A 14,822-nucleotide genomic window follows, 5' to 3' on the forward strand; every position below is an offset into this window, starting at 1 on the left:
TCGGAAAATTCCAAATTAACATTTAAGAATTTCTTGTAAACTTGATAAATTTTGATAAGTCATTATTATCTCTATTACATGCCCAGCCAGATGTTTGTCAGAAAATTATTTCTTATTTTTCGGGCATTTTCAAAGGGTTCACTTTACACTTGAAAATAAAATCGGAAAATCACGCCAAAAGAAATTTTTCTTTTAACTTTGTAGCGGGTAAATAAACTCGCGATTTATAAACGGGAGTGTTTAGAACTTGATGAAATTTCACAGAAAGTGAAATTTCAGTGAAAACTTTTGCTGTAGCTAGGCGCTACAGGCGAAAAATCAAAGTGCGCCACGTTAGGGGCCGCGCCACGTTAGGGTACATCAACAATAGGCCTACAGCAAGAAACAGAATGATTGATAGGGCCTAACCTAATCCACCATTCTCCAAAAATTCAGCACGTGTCTTCTCTGTATCTCGAAGAAATAGTCCTTGCGAAAAGTTTCAGCAGGCCCCCGTCGACATGGTCGATATTTATTCGGTCGCCGGTCGCAGATAAATTCGCGGGTGCGGGTAACTTTCGATAGCGCCCTCTAGCGCTAGCTTTGCTGTAACAAATCTAAACCCATTTTTAATGATTGAAGCATAGGCCTATAGGCTATAGGTAGGACCTAAAGTTGTATCCAGTGGGAAAAATCTTCTGTTTCAAGGGAAACACCATGCCAACTTAAACATGATAGACACTTATAATTTCAAACATTTTTCTCTCCGCCCCCCTTCTTTCTGTTCCAATAAGCCCACCCACCTACGAGCGAACGTCGGCACGAAATGGTACAGTATGGTACCTAAAATACATACATACAAAACCAACCTCATCGCATGGGTACCAGATGCGAATAGGTTACAACCTCGGTTTCATGAAAAATTTGCGCATGATCCCACATGTAAAGCATATGGATTGACGATGACTCATCCCTGTCCTCGCGAGAACGAGGTTGTCGTCTTGTCGAGTACGCGTACGACTCGGCGATTATTTGTGTAGGGCCTAGTTAATTTGTCAGCGATCGATCAGAAAACTGTCACTCAGTGTGAAACCGCTAATTTTGCTTGTTTAGTTCTCAGATTTTTTTAGTTTGAAGAAAACTAGTCGTTGACGTGTGTTTTGCTTTGTGTGAACGAACCAGACTCGGATATGAATTCTCCGTGGTGGTTGCACTTGTTCATCTTGGCTGCTTTGACAGGTTAGTGTCACAGGGGCGGATCCAGGAAGCTTTGCGGGGGGGGGGGGGTCATCAGCAAATCATTGTTGAAATGTAGTCAGGTTTTTCTTTGTTTGGACACTTGACGGAGTAGTTAATTGGCCTCTATAAAATCAATACGGGGGGGGGGGGGGGGGGGGGGGGAGCGATCGATCGTGTAGTCATGGTACTAGTGTAGTTAATTATTTTCGTGTGTTTTGTGTTGTCTTTGTCTTACGACTCATAGTCATTTTACCCCTCAAATTTCCCTCGAAAATTCAAAACCCAGGCCTTTATCTTTGACATACCTGCATGTTCCTAATGTCGCCAACTAGTTTGCGTTTGGTAGGTCAAATTATTTTTTTTAAGTGGATGTTGTTTCCTACGGAGCCCGTAGATACACAATCACCAAAAAAATTAGGAAAGATTCCCATATCTGGACTAGCATGACTAGGCCTACTCCTAGAATATGAGGCTCCACGTAGTAGAGCCTCATAGATGAAGAACCCCGCAAATTGTTTTTCAGCACAAAACACTAATTAAAGGGAATATACATCATTTGCTTTTGCTGTAATTTTCAGAAATGGATGGAATTGGGGGTTGGAAATATAAAGCAAATATAGTTACACTGACTTTTTGGAGGTTTTGGGTTCGAAAATGCTATAAAAACCAAGAAAAACGATCATTTCCTGTAGTCTGGTTCCCTGACTCCATATAAGAAGAAACAGAGCAGTTTACATACATTGGGGAATTGTAAGGTCAGGGAACCAGTCTAGCTTGCTCGTACCCGTTCATAGGTTTGTAATCGATTGCAAACAAGTGCAATGGTCAATTGGGCCAGTATTTGAAAAAAAAGCCAGTTGTTTCCAACGCTGATCGGCCGATCAGCGTTGGAAATTGATACAAAAATACCACTTTTCTTGAAAATGACAGTATACCAGGTGCCATAATTTTACAGGATGCTTTAGACTATCATTTACCAACATCCTATTAAGGTAATTCGCAAAAACTTGGTAGTTTTATTTTTCGATGTTTGCAAATGTTGTATATTCCCTTTAAGTACAATAACGTCCATCAAAATGCAGACATTTCCCACAGAACCCCTGCACAGTTTGCCCCCAAACTCCATATTCACGTAATATGCGCAGAACAAACATTGCTGGATTTTGTCGGTTTTTTGGCCAAAATGATGAAAAATAGGTAGCATAAAATGGTACGACAGTAGAGCGCGTAATGAATATGCATGACTATGACGTCACTAGAAGCTCATGAGTAATATATCACGCACGGTACTGATAGATATACATGTAGATGCACACTGTATGCCGGTGCTGCATCCCACTTACCGATGATATCACATTTAACAAGTCCTCTTTCTACTGTCGCGCCGCCACCCTCTAGTGTCGTCCCACTTACCGATGACATCACATTTAACAAGTCCTCTTTCTACTGTCGCGCCGCCACCCTCTAGTGTCGTCCCACTTACCGATGATATCACATTTAACAAGTCCTCTTTCTACTGTCGCGCCGCCACCCTCTAGTGTCGTCCCACTTACCGACGATATCACATTTAACAAGTCCTCTTTCTACTGTCGTGCCGCCACCCTCTAGTGTCGTCCCACTTACCGATGATATCACATTTAACAAGTCCTCTTTCTACTGTCGCGCCGCCACCCTCTAGTGTCGTCCCACTTACCGATGATATCACATTTAACAAGTCCTCTTTCTACTGTACTGTCGCGCCGCCACCCTCTAGTGTCGTCCCACTTACCGATGATATCACATTTAACAAGTCCTCTTTCTACTGTACTGTCGCGCCGCCACCCTCTAGTGTCGCCACCCTCTAGTGTCATTGTTAAATGTGATATCATCGGTAAGTGGATGCAGCACCGGCATACAGTGTGCATCTACATGTATATCTATCAGTACCGTGCGTGATATATTACTCATGAGCTTCTAGTGACGTCATAGTCATGCATATTCATTACGCGCTCTACTGTCATACCATTTTATGCTACCTGAAAAATATACCCTTTCTGCACTGAGCCAACCTGACACTTGAAACGTGCACACATATGATCCAGCAATGATTTTCGGTTTGCTCGGAGCGCGCCGCGGGGGGTACAGTACAAGCGAAATGATAGTATGCACATGCGTACAAGTGCAAGTACTGCACCCCCCGCGATGCGCTCCGAGCGTTCTAGGAGTATATCTGGCCATCGTTAGTCACCCTGTGCACAAACTGTATGAGACTGGTCAGAAAATTTCAAAGTGTTTTCTCAATAGTTTTGAGGTAACATATATTCATGACATTTGAATAATGAAGATGGAACTAGGTCTATATCAAACTACTAAATTCACTTGATTTCACCAGTTGCTGTCAGAGGAACTGCAGGCCCCTCTGCACCGGATCAAGTGGTTCGCAGGCACCGACGAGCAACAGAAGATGTCAGGGACTGCAGGGATCAGACTGAGGTAAGAATGATTACTACACCTCATAAATATTCATGATCAAATTGGGGCACGTCATTGGCTGATTCCGCAACAGAAGATGTCAGGGACTGCACGGATCAGACTGAGACCTAAGAATGATTACTACATCTCATAAATATTCATGATCAAATTGGGGCACGTCATTGGCCGATTCCGCAACAGAAGGTGTCAGGGACTGCAGGGATCAGACTGAGGTAAGAATGATTACTATACCTCATAAATATTCATGATCAAATTGGGGCACGTCATTGGTTGATTCCGCCGCGCGGCGGGAAGTAAAAATGATACGCGCCCAGGTGATGTCATCCCGGTGAGTATCCAGCTCGCTGCCGGCGTGCGGTAGCAGTAAGCACCAAAAATTCCTTCTGGAACCCATCTCGTAACAAAAGCAGAGGTTGACCATTAAAAATGTATTTGCCCAAAAAGGAATGTGCTTAAAGGGAATGTACAACTTTTGCTTTTGCTGCAATTTTCAGAAATAAATGGATTTGGAGTATTAGTATGTTATAGAAAATATTGTTACACTGACTTGTTTCACGTTTTTGGTTCGTAGATGCTGGAAAAACCAAGAAAACCAATCTTTTTATTTTAGTCTGGCTCCTTGACCCACTTAAGATAAAATGGACAAATTTATAGACTTTGGGGAATTGTAAGATCAGAGAATCAGTCTAGCAGGGTTTTAGTCTTCACATGTGTGTAATGAATTGCAAAGAAAATGCAGACGAACTAAACATAAAAAAAGTAGGAGCACTTTTGAAAAAGGCCAGTTTTCTCCAACGCTGGTCGGCTGATCAGCGTTGGAAAAATACAGTTTCTTGAAAACGTCAGCACACCAGGAGCCACAACTTTACAGGATGCTTTAGACTGTCATTCCCTAACAATCCAGTAAGATATTTCGTGATAATTTGATCATTTCGTTTTTTGATGTTTGCAAATGTTGTATCTTCCCTTTAAAGCCAAATTTTGTACAGTAATAGCTTGTTTCAAATAGTGTTTGTGTTTAATTTCAGCTTCTTCATAAGGCAAAAAATAGTATACGGTAGTTGTCCATCCGATTTCCCTACCTACCCTATTCTGACAGCACCCACCCTAATTGTTTTATGGGAAAAATGAGGAAAAAAACACCCAAAACGATAAATGTCTACCTTTTACCTTGACTACACACAGAGGCCTCTATATGATTGTACACAATAAAAATTAGAGAAAAATAATTCCATACCTACCTACCCTATTTTCAAATGCCATGTAATCGGAAACAGAACAATTTTTTTTTTTTGGCCTAAGCTACTTGGAAGTTTAATAAGGCCGTGGCCGAATTAACTGGCTGTGGCTGGGAGTAACACACACGCCTATGGGAAGTGACTGTAGCCACAAGCCAGTGGCTGTAGCTGCAAGCCAGTGGCTGTAGCCACAAGCCAGTGGCTGTAGCCACAAGCCAGTGGCTGTAGCCACAAGCCAGTGGCTGTAGCCACAAGCCAGTGGCTGTAGCCACAAGCCAGTGGCTGTAGCCACAAGCCAGTGGCTTCCATAGGTGCACATGTTATTTCCGGCCACAGCCACAACTTTCAGACACGACCTAATATAACACATGTAAGCTTTACATACATGTACAAAATTGTGCATGTATCAGATCAGTACATGACTGACCTTTGACCTTTTGATCCTCTTGCAGACACTTCCCCCGACTACGATCGACACCACAGAGCGTCTGAGAGATTTGAGGAAACGAATGAGACACATCAGATATGATCTGGATGGATACATTATTACGTACTCCGATCGACACCAGGTATAATGTGATGGATTGATGCGAACCAAAATCATTCAACTTCACTCACTCTTTTTTAACTGACCAAATTCTCCAACATTTTTGAGGCAAAGGACAAGGTCCTCAGTATTTCACCAGCCAAGTTTGAGATCTCAAGTCAGTTTTTAAAGGCGACTTTGCTTCAACATTTTGCAACTGAGGTTGAAGCCAAGTGATTTCAATTATTAGCTAGGACTAGACTGGTACATGTCCGACTTTTTGAGAAGATAGCCCATTTGCTTTTCAACATCGAAAAAACCTTTCCAATAGGGTAGCTATTTATTGAGTTATGGCCAGTTCAAAACAAGTACCCTTTTTTTGTTCTGTCCACGACGACTGATATTTTGACTGTCGCATTAAAAACACAGACTGAAACTTTCATTTGTAAAAAAAGGCTACCAAGTAGAGGACAGAGACAGAGCAGCAAAGTAGACATCTAAGAAGTTAGCCAAACTCCTTTTCAGGACTACCTAAAGTAGTGGTTGCAAAAATTAATAACAAAAATGAACAAAATATACAAATAAGATTGAGACATTAATTTAGAAAAAGCAAAACTACCCTCACCCCAAATCTAGTACATTCCTAGCCAATGACAAGTGAAAGTATTGTTTAAAAAGCTGAGATAAAGAGGACGTTTTGAGGGTTCATTCTTTTTAAAAGACCTTCTTTATCTTCTCTCTGCAGAGCGATTTTGTTGCTGACCACGACAAACGGCTGGAGTTCATTACTGGATTCCAAGGATCAGGTAAGCGCATGCATGCTTGACTTTGTCTTTTTCTAAGCTCAGCAGTCTATCGCTCTACCTTTTGGGATGTGTGTGAGTATTTGTCACTAAATAAATCTAAATATGTGCTGATCTACGGAGTTAAAAAACTTGGTTGAATTTCCCGTGTTTTTTCCCTAAAGGGTTTTTCGCAGGTTTTTCGCCCCTCCCATAATCAGCGGATATAATTATAGCAATATTTGTATTTGATGTTACAAGATAGGTCCCATTGTATTGAATTGTATTGTATTTGTAATGTATTGTATTTGTATACATGTTTGTAGTCATTATTTTATTGTATGCAGGGCCCCAATGGAAACCAGTTTTAAACTGTTTGGGCATACCCCGGGTAAAGATATGTAATAAGTAAATAAATGAATAAATGTGTACAGGGTGAGTAAAACAAAACCTAGATTTTGAAAGTGCTACAGGCAAAACTTCATTCAGAATTTCGGCGGATTCAGGATACCTCTGTGTTGAAAAAGTTGGGGGATTTTGATGGATTCAGGACAGTAAGCCTAGGGGAACTGCAGGATTTTGATGGATACAGGATACCTCCATACTGAGTAGTTGGGGGACTTTGATGGATTCAGGACCTCAACATTTAACTCCTTGGCTATATGTTTGGTGTGTATGAGGTATTGTGGATTCTGATGGACTCACTGGTGGATTCTGATGGACTTAAGACACAAAGAAAAATTTGCTTGACAAAATTAATGGATTTTGGCAGATTCAGGATACTTTCTAATAAACGTGCTGAAGGGGTTAGAGTTAATGAAGAAAAAACTTTCAGCCCCGATAGAAGCATGAGGATCACTGTGTATGAGTTGACCTTTACGAAAACATAGAAAACAACGCGAGAGACCACTTAAGCCCGGTTCATACTTCATGCGAAAGCAAGTGCGAAGCGAAATTCACGTCCTCAACAATGGTGGACGCGCTTCGAACGTATTGTTGACGTCAGGAATTTCGCTTCGCTTTCGCGAAGTTAACGTTATCCAAACAGTCGGTCCAACTTTTGCGACCGTTGCCACTGTGAAAAGTTAGCCGTGTCCACGCTGGCAGGACACACTCCCGGTCCGTACTTATTCACAGTAAATGTAATTCGCAAATCACCCTTTTCTTTTCTTGCACCAGGCGGCCTAGCCGTTGTCACAACAGAGCGAGACGGAGATGACGGCAAAGCGGTACTCTGGACCGACGGTCGCTACTGGATCCAGGCAGAGAGAGAGGTAGATTGCAACTGGGAATTGATGCGTCTTGGTGAGTTTAGAATCCAGGAAGAAAATTGGGAGGTTTCAATAGTAGGTCAGTGTCCATCAAAATGGAGTCTCATGGCCGAGCGGTTAAGAGCACCGGACTCAAGCTCTGGTGTTTCTGATCAGCAGAGTGTGGTTCGAGTCCTAGTCCTGACACTTGTGTCCTTAAGCAAGACACTTCACCATTATTGCCTCGTCCTTCGGGTGGGACGTAAAGCCGTAGGTCCTGTGCGTTGTATAATGCACGTAAAAGAACCCAGTAACACTTATCACTAAGAGAAGGGGTTCGCCCTGGTGTTTCTGGCAGTGCATTTATCCTCATACATATGAGGCTGCACTTTCAAGGAAGGAAGGAATGAATTTTCTATGCACGTCAACTGCCATGGTAGTCTATGGCGTAGACGCTTGCTGTTGATATACGTGTGGATTATGCAAAACAACACTACGTCGTGACATCCAGATTCTGGCCATTGAGCGGGCGTATTCTATCGTGTCTTCGGTAACCCATGTTGTGTGACAAAAATATGGCAGCTAGAGACCAATCAACAGGTTTGGTTGCATTTCTACTCTAAATGACATCACCACTTCTAAAGGTGGCACACTTCTAAGGTTCACATGCTCGGATATATCAGACATTTAAAGCATGGATCTGCAAACGTGAAGGGATCCTCAAGACTAATGTTCAGGTTGTGTCTAAAGTTTAATTTAAAATATGATCTCATTTATATCTTGGCAATGAAACCAAGGATTTGTCAGAAGTGCCTTTTTGAGCTCAGAATTTGAAGAAACCTGCAGAGGGAAGACGGTGTTGAAAAGTGCCTAATTTTAAGGCTGGGAGAAAACCCCAGATAAATGTTCTTGGGAATCCCATGGAATCGGGTAGGGACTGAATACCCAATTCGGGCAATTCACAATGCAGTGTGCCTCCAAGAGTTTGCCATGGCGAGTTCATTCCCCCCCCCCCCTGCATTGTGGGATATGATCAACAAATTCGCAGCGCGTGACATTCGAAATTGTTAGTTTTTCCGGTCAGTAGTTTCACAAGCGTATATGATTTGAGTATAATGTTTGCCCTTTTCTTTTCTTTTTATCAATGTGGTGTTTTTTGTAAGGCGGCAGAACGCTATGCCCCAATTTGTAACAAATAAGCTCTAGTTCTCTACTGACACTCATTCAAATGGGCCATGGTTTGTTGACCCTAAACTTGAAAAAAATGGACTCTCCATGCAAATTCTTGGTGGCGCACTGCATTGTGAATCGCCCGAATTCTTATGTGGGCTGGGTTTCGAACCTGGGTCACAGATTTATTGAGCCACTTAGCTGAGATGACCCAGGCATTGAATACCAGTATTACTTCCCCGACAAACTGAAATTTCCAGTGCTTCTAAAAAAACAATCAACTTCTTGTTCTGGAACAGGGGATCCCCGCGACGAAACGCCAGCGCAGTGGGTGATTGATAACATCAATCCCATCGACCAACAGAGCCAGATAGCGCGGATTGGATATGACCCTCAGCTGATGTCTATACGTGAGTATTGCGCAGAATGAGATGCAGAAACTCTGACAACTTTTGAGGGAAAAAAAACAAGTTCAAGTTCAGGGTCTGCAATGTGACAGTTTTTCTGTTCCTGTTACCTTGGTTCTTTGTAATTTACTATTCAAGTATCATTAAGAATAACCTAATATATATCTTAATCAATCTTGCAGGACAAAGTAGTGCATTGACCACTTCGCGCCGGGATAATTTGGCCGAAAATTCGAAATTCACAAAAATTCACAATTTCCGCCCAACTTCTAATATACAGCCAAACGCCACAAATGCTGATTTGCAAGAGTCATTTCAACAGTATTTGTACGATATTTCTTGCCAAAACCTCACATTTTTCAAAACTCGGAGGTGTGCACTGGAGCGTAAATTGTACAACAATAGGCCGTGGATAACGGCTAATTCAAGATCAACACATGGTCCGCCTCCACAGATTCACATACTTTGTGTGTGTGTGTACAAAAGGCACGAGGGATTAGCGTGTTTAGACGTCACCCAGAGACTAGTCGAGGCAATCGTGACGTTTTAACCCGTCAGCTGTGCCTGTGTATAAAAACAGCCAGTGCATGTTATCACGTCCTCCGATGCGAACTGGTTAAGGAGTGGTTCAGAATTATATAATCATAGATGTCGGATATTATAGGAACAGGAAAAAAAGTGGACCCCAAATTTATAGAATGACCCAGAAATGAAAGCCTCGAGCGAGGATACATCAATATTTATGCTGCACAAGCATGGACTAATCTCCAAAACGTTTTAGTATACAAATAATGAATGTTTGTGAGTGCAATGGTGAGAATAATTCATGAGGTGACAGATGAAATGTTCAATTCCACAGGACGAAGCCGAGTGGAATGGAACATTTCATTCGGTCACCGAATGAAATTATTCTTTCCCTTGCATGAACATGAAACATTCATTATGTGTTTTATATAACACCTGAATGAATCCTTGTCATCTGGTTGGTTGACTTTTTATAGCCAATTTATTCAGGTTAAAAACTGTTGGAAAGTTTGACAAGGAAGTTAATCATATTAAATTAACCATCATATTCAAGTAATCTCGATTTAAAACAGCGCCATCGCCAACAGCGAAGACACCGTGCAATGGAAATTCTATTCACTGTGCAATGGAACTTCCATTGCACTGTGCGCTGCGCGCCATGCGTTCGGACGAATAATTCAATAACATGTGATCAATGATCCACCAATCAGATGATGGGGATTAATTAAGGTGTTGTATAACAAAAAATATTCACAAAAGTCAAAGAAAGAATTGGAAATAAAAGTGGATGTTCAGGTTTTGTTGAGTGCATATTTTTATCAAGCATATTTTGGTACTATTTTCAATTCAGACTGATCACAAATCAAACTTTTGCCAAAATCAGACTGTTTTTGATTTTCTGAAATTTTGAGACCTATCAAAGTTGTTACTCTTCTTGACGTTTGCATTTGACTTTGATCCCGTTAATATTCTCTCATCTTTTGACTTGTCTTCTTTTTTACCGCAGGGGATTTTTACACCTTCAACTACACCTTCCGGGATTACGACCTGAAGAGAATCAAGATGATCCCGCTGGACGACATCCGCATCGTCAACAACAACCCACAGATCCCTGACCCCGACCTCATCAACGACGACAATGAAGACGACGAGAAGAACGACTTCATGATTGACTACATCTGGGCCGACAGCCAACAGGTGGATTACGGGCTACGCCCTCTAGAGCCGTACGATACGCAACTTTACGCAGGTAAGGGTTCAAGTTAAAGATATAGTCCATCATTTGTAATTTGTGCATTTTGTTCGTTTGAAGCAACAAAAGTGTTCAAAATCTAATGAAGGATACTGAACAACTAACCTGATGAAGTTTCAGCTCAGCTCCAGCTGTATATTCCGAGAAATACAGCATTGTAGGATCTCAATTTCAAATCAAAAGTTGCTGAATCATGTTTTTAATTGGGCCTGAATTCAGCGTCCGAGACACATTCTCACTGAGCCGGTTGCAGTTACACGCGATGTTGCGCACTGATCCGACGAATTATAGCAAACCGCATGCGCGTGTGCCTCATGCCAATGCTTGCGCGCGCGCTTCGCCGAATAACAAAACGAACTACTAATTAAGACGCACCGTTGGAAAGGCCTTCTTTCGTTGATTACTTCAAAATGACAGCTTGCCAGAAAGAATAATTTCACAGGGAGTTTAGTCCCCTTACTATCTTTCAACCAAGTATGTTTTTCAACAATGATTACGCCAGTTTCTTTTCGGATGGCTGCAATGATGGATTCTGGCTTTAAACAATAAAAACCTTGTGTGTCCGTTAATTGTGAGTGACGTCCAGTGGGTGGCATCGGTGGCTAGTGCGTCAAGCGCTTGCCTCTCACCATTATGGCCCGGGTTCCAATCCCGGCTCAGACCATATGCGAGTATGTGAGTATGTTCAAGCTGTACCCTCGTGAGCATACGCCCTTTCGTTTGGGTACACTAACTCAATTATAAGTCAATTTCCTGTTACATCAGATGAATCCCATGGTCCCCTCGATGACATTTGAATGCACATTGTCGACGACACTGAACGCTCATGCGAAGGAAGACGCTTTGGCTTTGTGCAGGTTCCAAAAAAAACCCTACTTGTGCATATACGTCAGGCTATATGTGCGCGTACCAGTACCGGTACGACCTAGGCTTCGAAAGTCGTCAAAAAGCATACGCTCCTGTTTCCGTGTGGAGCAGATAATATCTAAAGCTTGCAATTTTTGTTTTCTTTGTTATAAACTTTAACCCTAACAGAACACAACCCATCCAACCCCAACGGCATGTTTTGTTGGAATTTGTCAGGATGGGTACAGTACCGCTAAACTGACGGTCTTTTACATAGGGCTGGCACTCCTCCAGAATCAAAGTCAGAAATATGTGTGTGCAGTTTCCCATATGGTGTTCCCATAATTTGCCAGGATGGGTATGGTTCCTAGTAAATCATGCTGGGAATTAGGGTCAACAAGCTTGAAAATGCTGCTAAAGCCATAGATCCAGCCGCACTCTGAGATGGAGCCAGGGTTTGGAAAATGACGACTTTATGAATTCAGTCTGGTTTTCTGATTCTGAATAAAGCTATAAGTAAAATCCTATGGACCTTTTCTGATTTTTCCTTTTTTTTTTGTTGCTTTATAAATTTTAGGAGAGGCTTGGGAGGACAAGATTTACCGTAAAGACGGCAAGAAGAATCTGCGGGACATGATGAAAGATCAGAAAATTGATGCCGTTGTCATCACTAAACTGGACGAAATTGCATGTAAGAAATATAATACGCGGCTGTGTTTGTTTTGGCTATTTCCCAAAATCCCTTGACACCTGCTCTTGTTGTGGTGAAGTAGCTTGCTGATGGACACACAGTGGCATTGATCCAATGCTTGATTCAACACACACCATCCAAGTTGCATGTAAGAAAATCACCAGCTGTGCTTGTTCTGTGTGAATAATCCTTGACACCTGCTTTTGTTATGGTAAAGATGCCTGCTTAAGGACACAAGGTGACATTGATCATGTACTTGATTTGACACACATCGTCCAGGTTGCATACAAGAAAAAATCACTAGCTGTGGTTGTTATCGTTATTTCAAACAATCCTTAAATGGAATATACAACATTTGCTTTTGCTGTAAGTTCCAAAAGTGGATGGATGTGGGGTTTGATCATAGAGCTATATTAAATTACTAGAGCGCTGACTCATGTACAAAGTGATGCCTGCTGGGCACATTCATGTTTGTGCACAAACCTATGAAAAACTAAATTGTGTACGTCTTTTGTACGGCTATTTGCATATCTGCGTTTGTATTCTATGCAGGTGCATTACCGAAGCCGATACGACCAAAACCGAAACACAAGATATAGTTGTAGATTTTGGAGGAATTAACGATGTTCCTCGTTAATCAGTTTTCTTTTTGATATTTTTGGTCTCAGGGTTGTTCAACTTGAGGGGGAATGACATCCAGTTTAATCCACTTTTTATGTCATACGCCATTGTCACCGAGGAACAAATCAAGTAAGTTCATTCTGGCCAATTTGGCGCTTTGTCTGAATTGTCATTTCTTAACCCTGCTTAACAAACAGGTGGATAGCTCATTCGTTGTTACAGTTTCATATCCCAATTGAGTCAATTTCTTTTACCCAATTACTATTTAAAGAGGTTGTGGAATGCTCGAAGACATTTCCGTCATTTTTGGGGTATATGTAGCCTAAGGTGTGCTGAAATGAAACGACTATTGTGTCTGTCATGAAATGAGTACAAAAGGTACTTTTGAGAGCTATTTTTCAGGTCCTGTTTGGACCCGAACGCGCAATTTGTGTAAAAGTCGTCGTTGCAGGCAGCAAACAAAACACAGTAAATCGTGACGTAATAAACAGGACTCGTGTATGCTACTCTGCATCGGGAGTCCTGTTTATTACGTCACGATTTACTGTGTTTTGTTTGCTGCCCGCAACGACGACTTTTACACAAATTGCACGTTCGGGTCGAAACAGGCATGACAGGACTTGAAAAACCGCTCTCCAAAGTACCTTTTGTACTCATTTCATGACAGACACAATAGTCGTTTTTATTTCATCACACCTTAGGCTACATATACCCAAAAAATGACGGAAATGTTTTCGAGCATTCCGCAACCTCTTTAAACAGTCACAGATAGTTAAAATGTCCATCCAGTACCCCTAACACAGGCTAGTCACCAAAGGTTAAATCATATGTTAAGCAAGCACTATGACTAGTTGAATTCAGTCAACAGACCATGAACACACAAAGCAGGCAAGTTGTGGGCACAGCTGGCTTATTTCAATCACCCGCAGTCAAAGCAAAGCTGTATCAAGTTACATAAACAGTCCCAGCCAGTGAATCCTGCTTTATATAGGCTGGGAATTCTTAACTGTTGAAAACAGTCACTCGATTCTGATTCACTCGATTGATTCTGACTGAAAGGACTCAGTTTGGTAAAGAATATATGTTTGCATAGGAGGGTTAATCAACCTTATAGTGATTAAAAGCGGACATAGTCTGTTTTTTTTCGTTTTGGTTTATTGGTCGTTAGAGTGCCGTGGAATACCGTGTCCTCGTGGTCTGGAGTTTTTAAGTTTGTGGGTAATTCTGCAGGTTGTGGGTTCCAGTCCAGCCTGGGTTATGGTGCGTGTGCCCCTGGGCAAGGCACTTTGTCACTCATTGCTTCTCTCCAACCAGGAGTAAATGGGTACTTGTGAGGGCAGAGATGGTTATTGTGGTTGATTGTAGGTGCGTTGCGCCAAAATGGCAAGTTGAGCTGTATACTCCCCAGGGAGCTGAGATTGTCTTTGCAATGTTTCATGGGCCCAATGAGCAGGGTAATAAAGATGTAGTGCCTTGAGCACCAATACTGGTGGATACGTGCGCTTTATAAAATTATACGCATTATTATTATTATGTTCGGTATTTATGCACAAAGAGGGGAAATGAAGGTTCATTGATGTGTCTGTTGTTCATACCTTGCAGCCTGTATTTGTATGATGCCACACGTCGTCTGACCAGCCTCATCAGGGGACATCTCAAGATTGGACCAGACTATGGATGTCCTGAGACAGGTATAAAGTGGGCTCTTCTAACATTTCCTCATACAGTGCTGCCAAGCCTCTTCGTTAAGGAACTTCAAATTCAATCGGTATTTATTAAACTTGTAGCAAAAACCTTTTGGAAACCTTTTGCAGATACCTTAGT

At 41.8% G+C, this 14,822-nt stretch overlaps 1 protein-coding gene across 2 annotated transcripts in view; it reads left to right on the forward strand.

The window, feature by feature from the left end:
• Positions 1–972: 972 nt before the first annotated feature.
• Positions 973–14,822, forward strand: part of LOC119722172 (xaa-Pro aminopeptidase 1-like) — a 28,878-nt gene continuing 15,028 nt past the window's right edge. Inside the window, exons 1-10 of one of the 2 annotated variants that reach the window (XM_038192217.1) lie at positions 973–1,218; positions 3,590–3,690; positions 5,381–5,497; positions 6,200–6,260; positions 7,416–7,541; positions 8,956–9,066; positions 10,595–10,837; positions 12,264–12,377; positions 13,046–13,127; positions 14,601–14,689. In XM_038192217.1, the coding sequence (XP_038048145.1) occupies positions 1,170–1,218; positions 3,590–3,690; positions 5,381–5,497; positions 6,200–6,260; positions 7,416–7,541; positions 8,956–9,066; positions 10,595–10,837; positions 12,264–12,377; positions 13,046–13,127; positions 14,601–14,689 (1,093 nt within the window). In that variant the 5' untranslated portion in view covers positions 973–1,169. Of the gene's footprint in view, positions 1,219–3,589; positions 3,691–3,842; positions 3,903–5,380; positions 5,498–6,199; positions 6,261–7,415; positions 7,542–8,955; positions 9,067–10,594; positions 10,838–12,263; positions 12,378–13,045; positions 13,128–14,600; positions 14,690–14,822 lie in introns of those variants that run through there. The other variant, XM_038192218.1, reaches the window with a different exon arrangement.

This window comes from Patiria miniata, unplaced genomic scaffold (assembly GCF_015706575.1).
Source record: "Patiria miniata isolate m_02_andy unplaced genomic scaffold, ASM1570657v1 HiC_scaffold_14, whole genome shotgun sequence".
Taxonomy (NCBI): Eukaryota; Metazoa; Echinodermata; class Asteroidea; order Valvatida; family Asterinidae; genus Patiria; species Patiria miniata.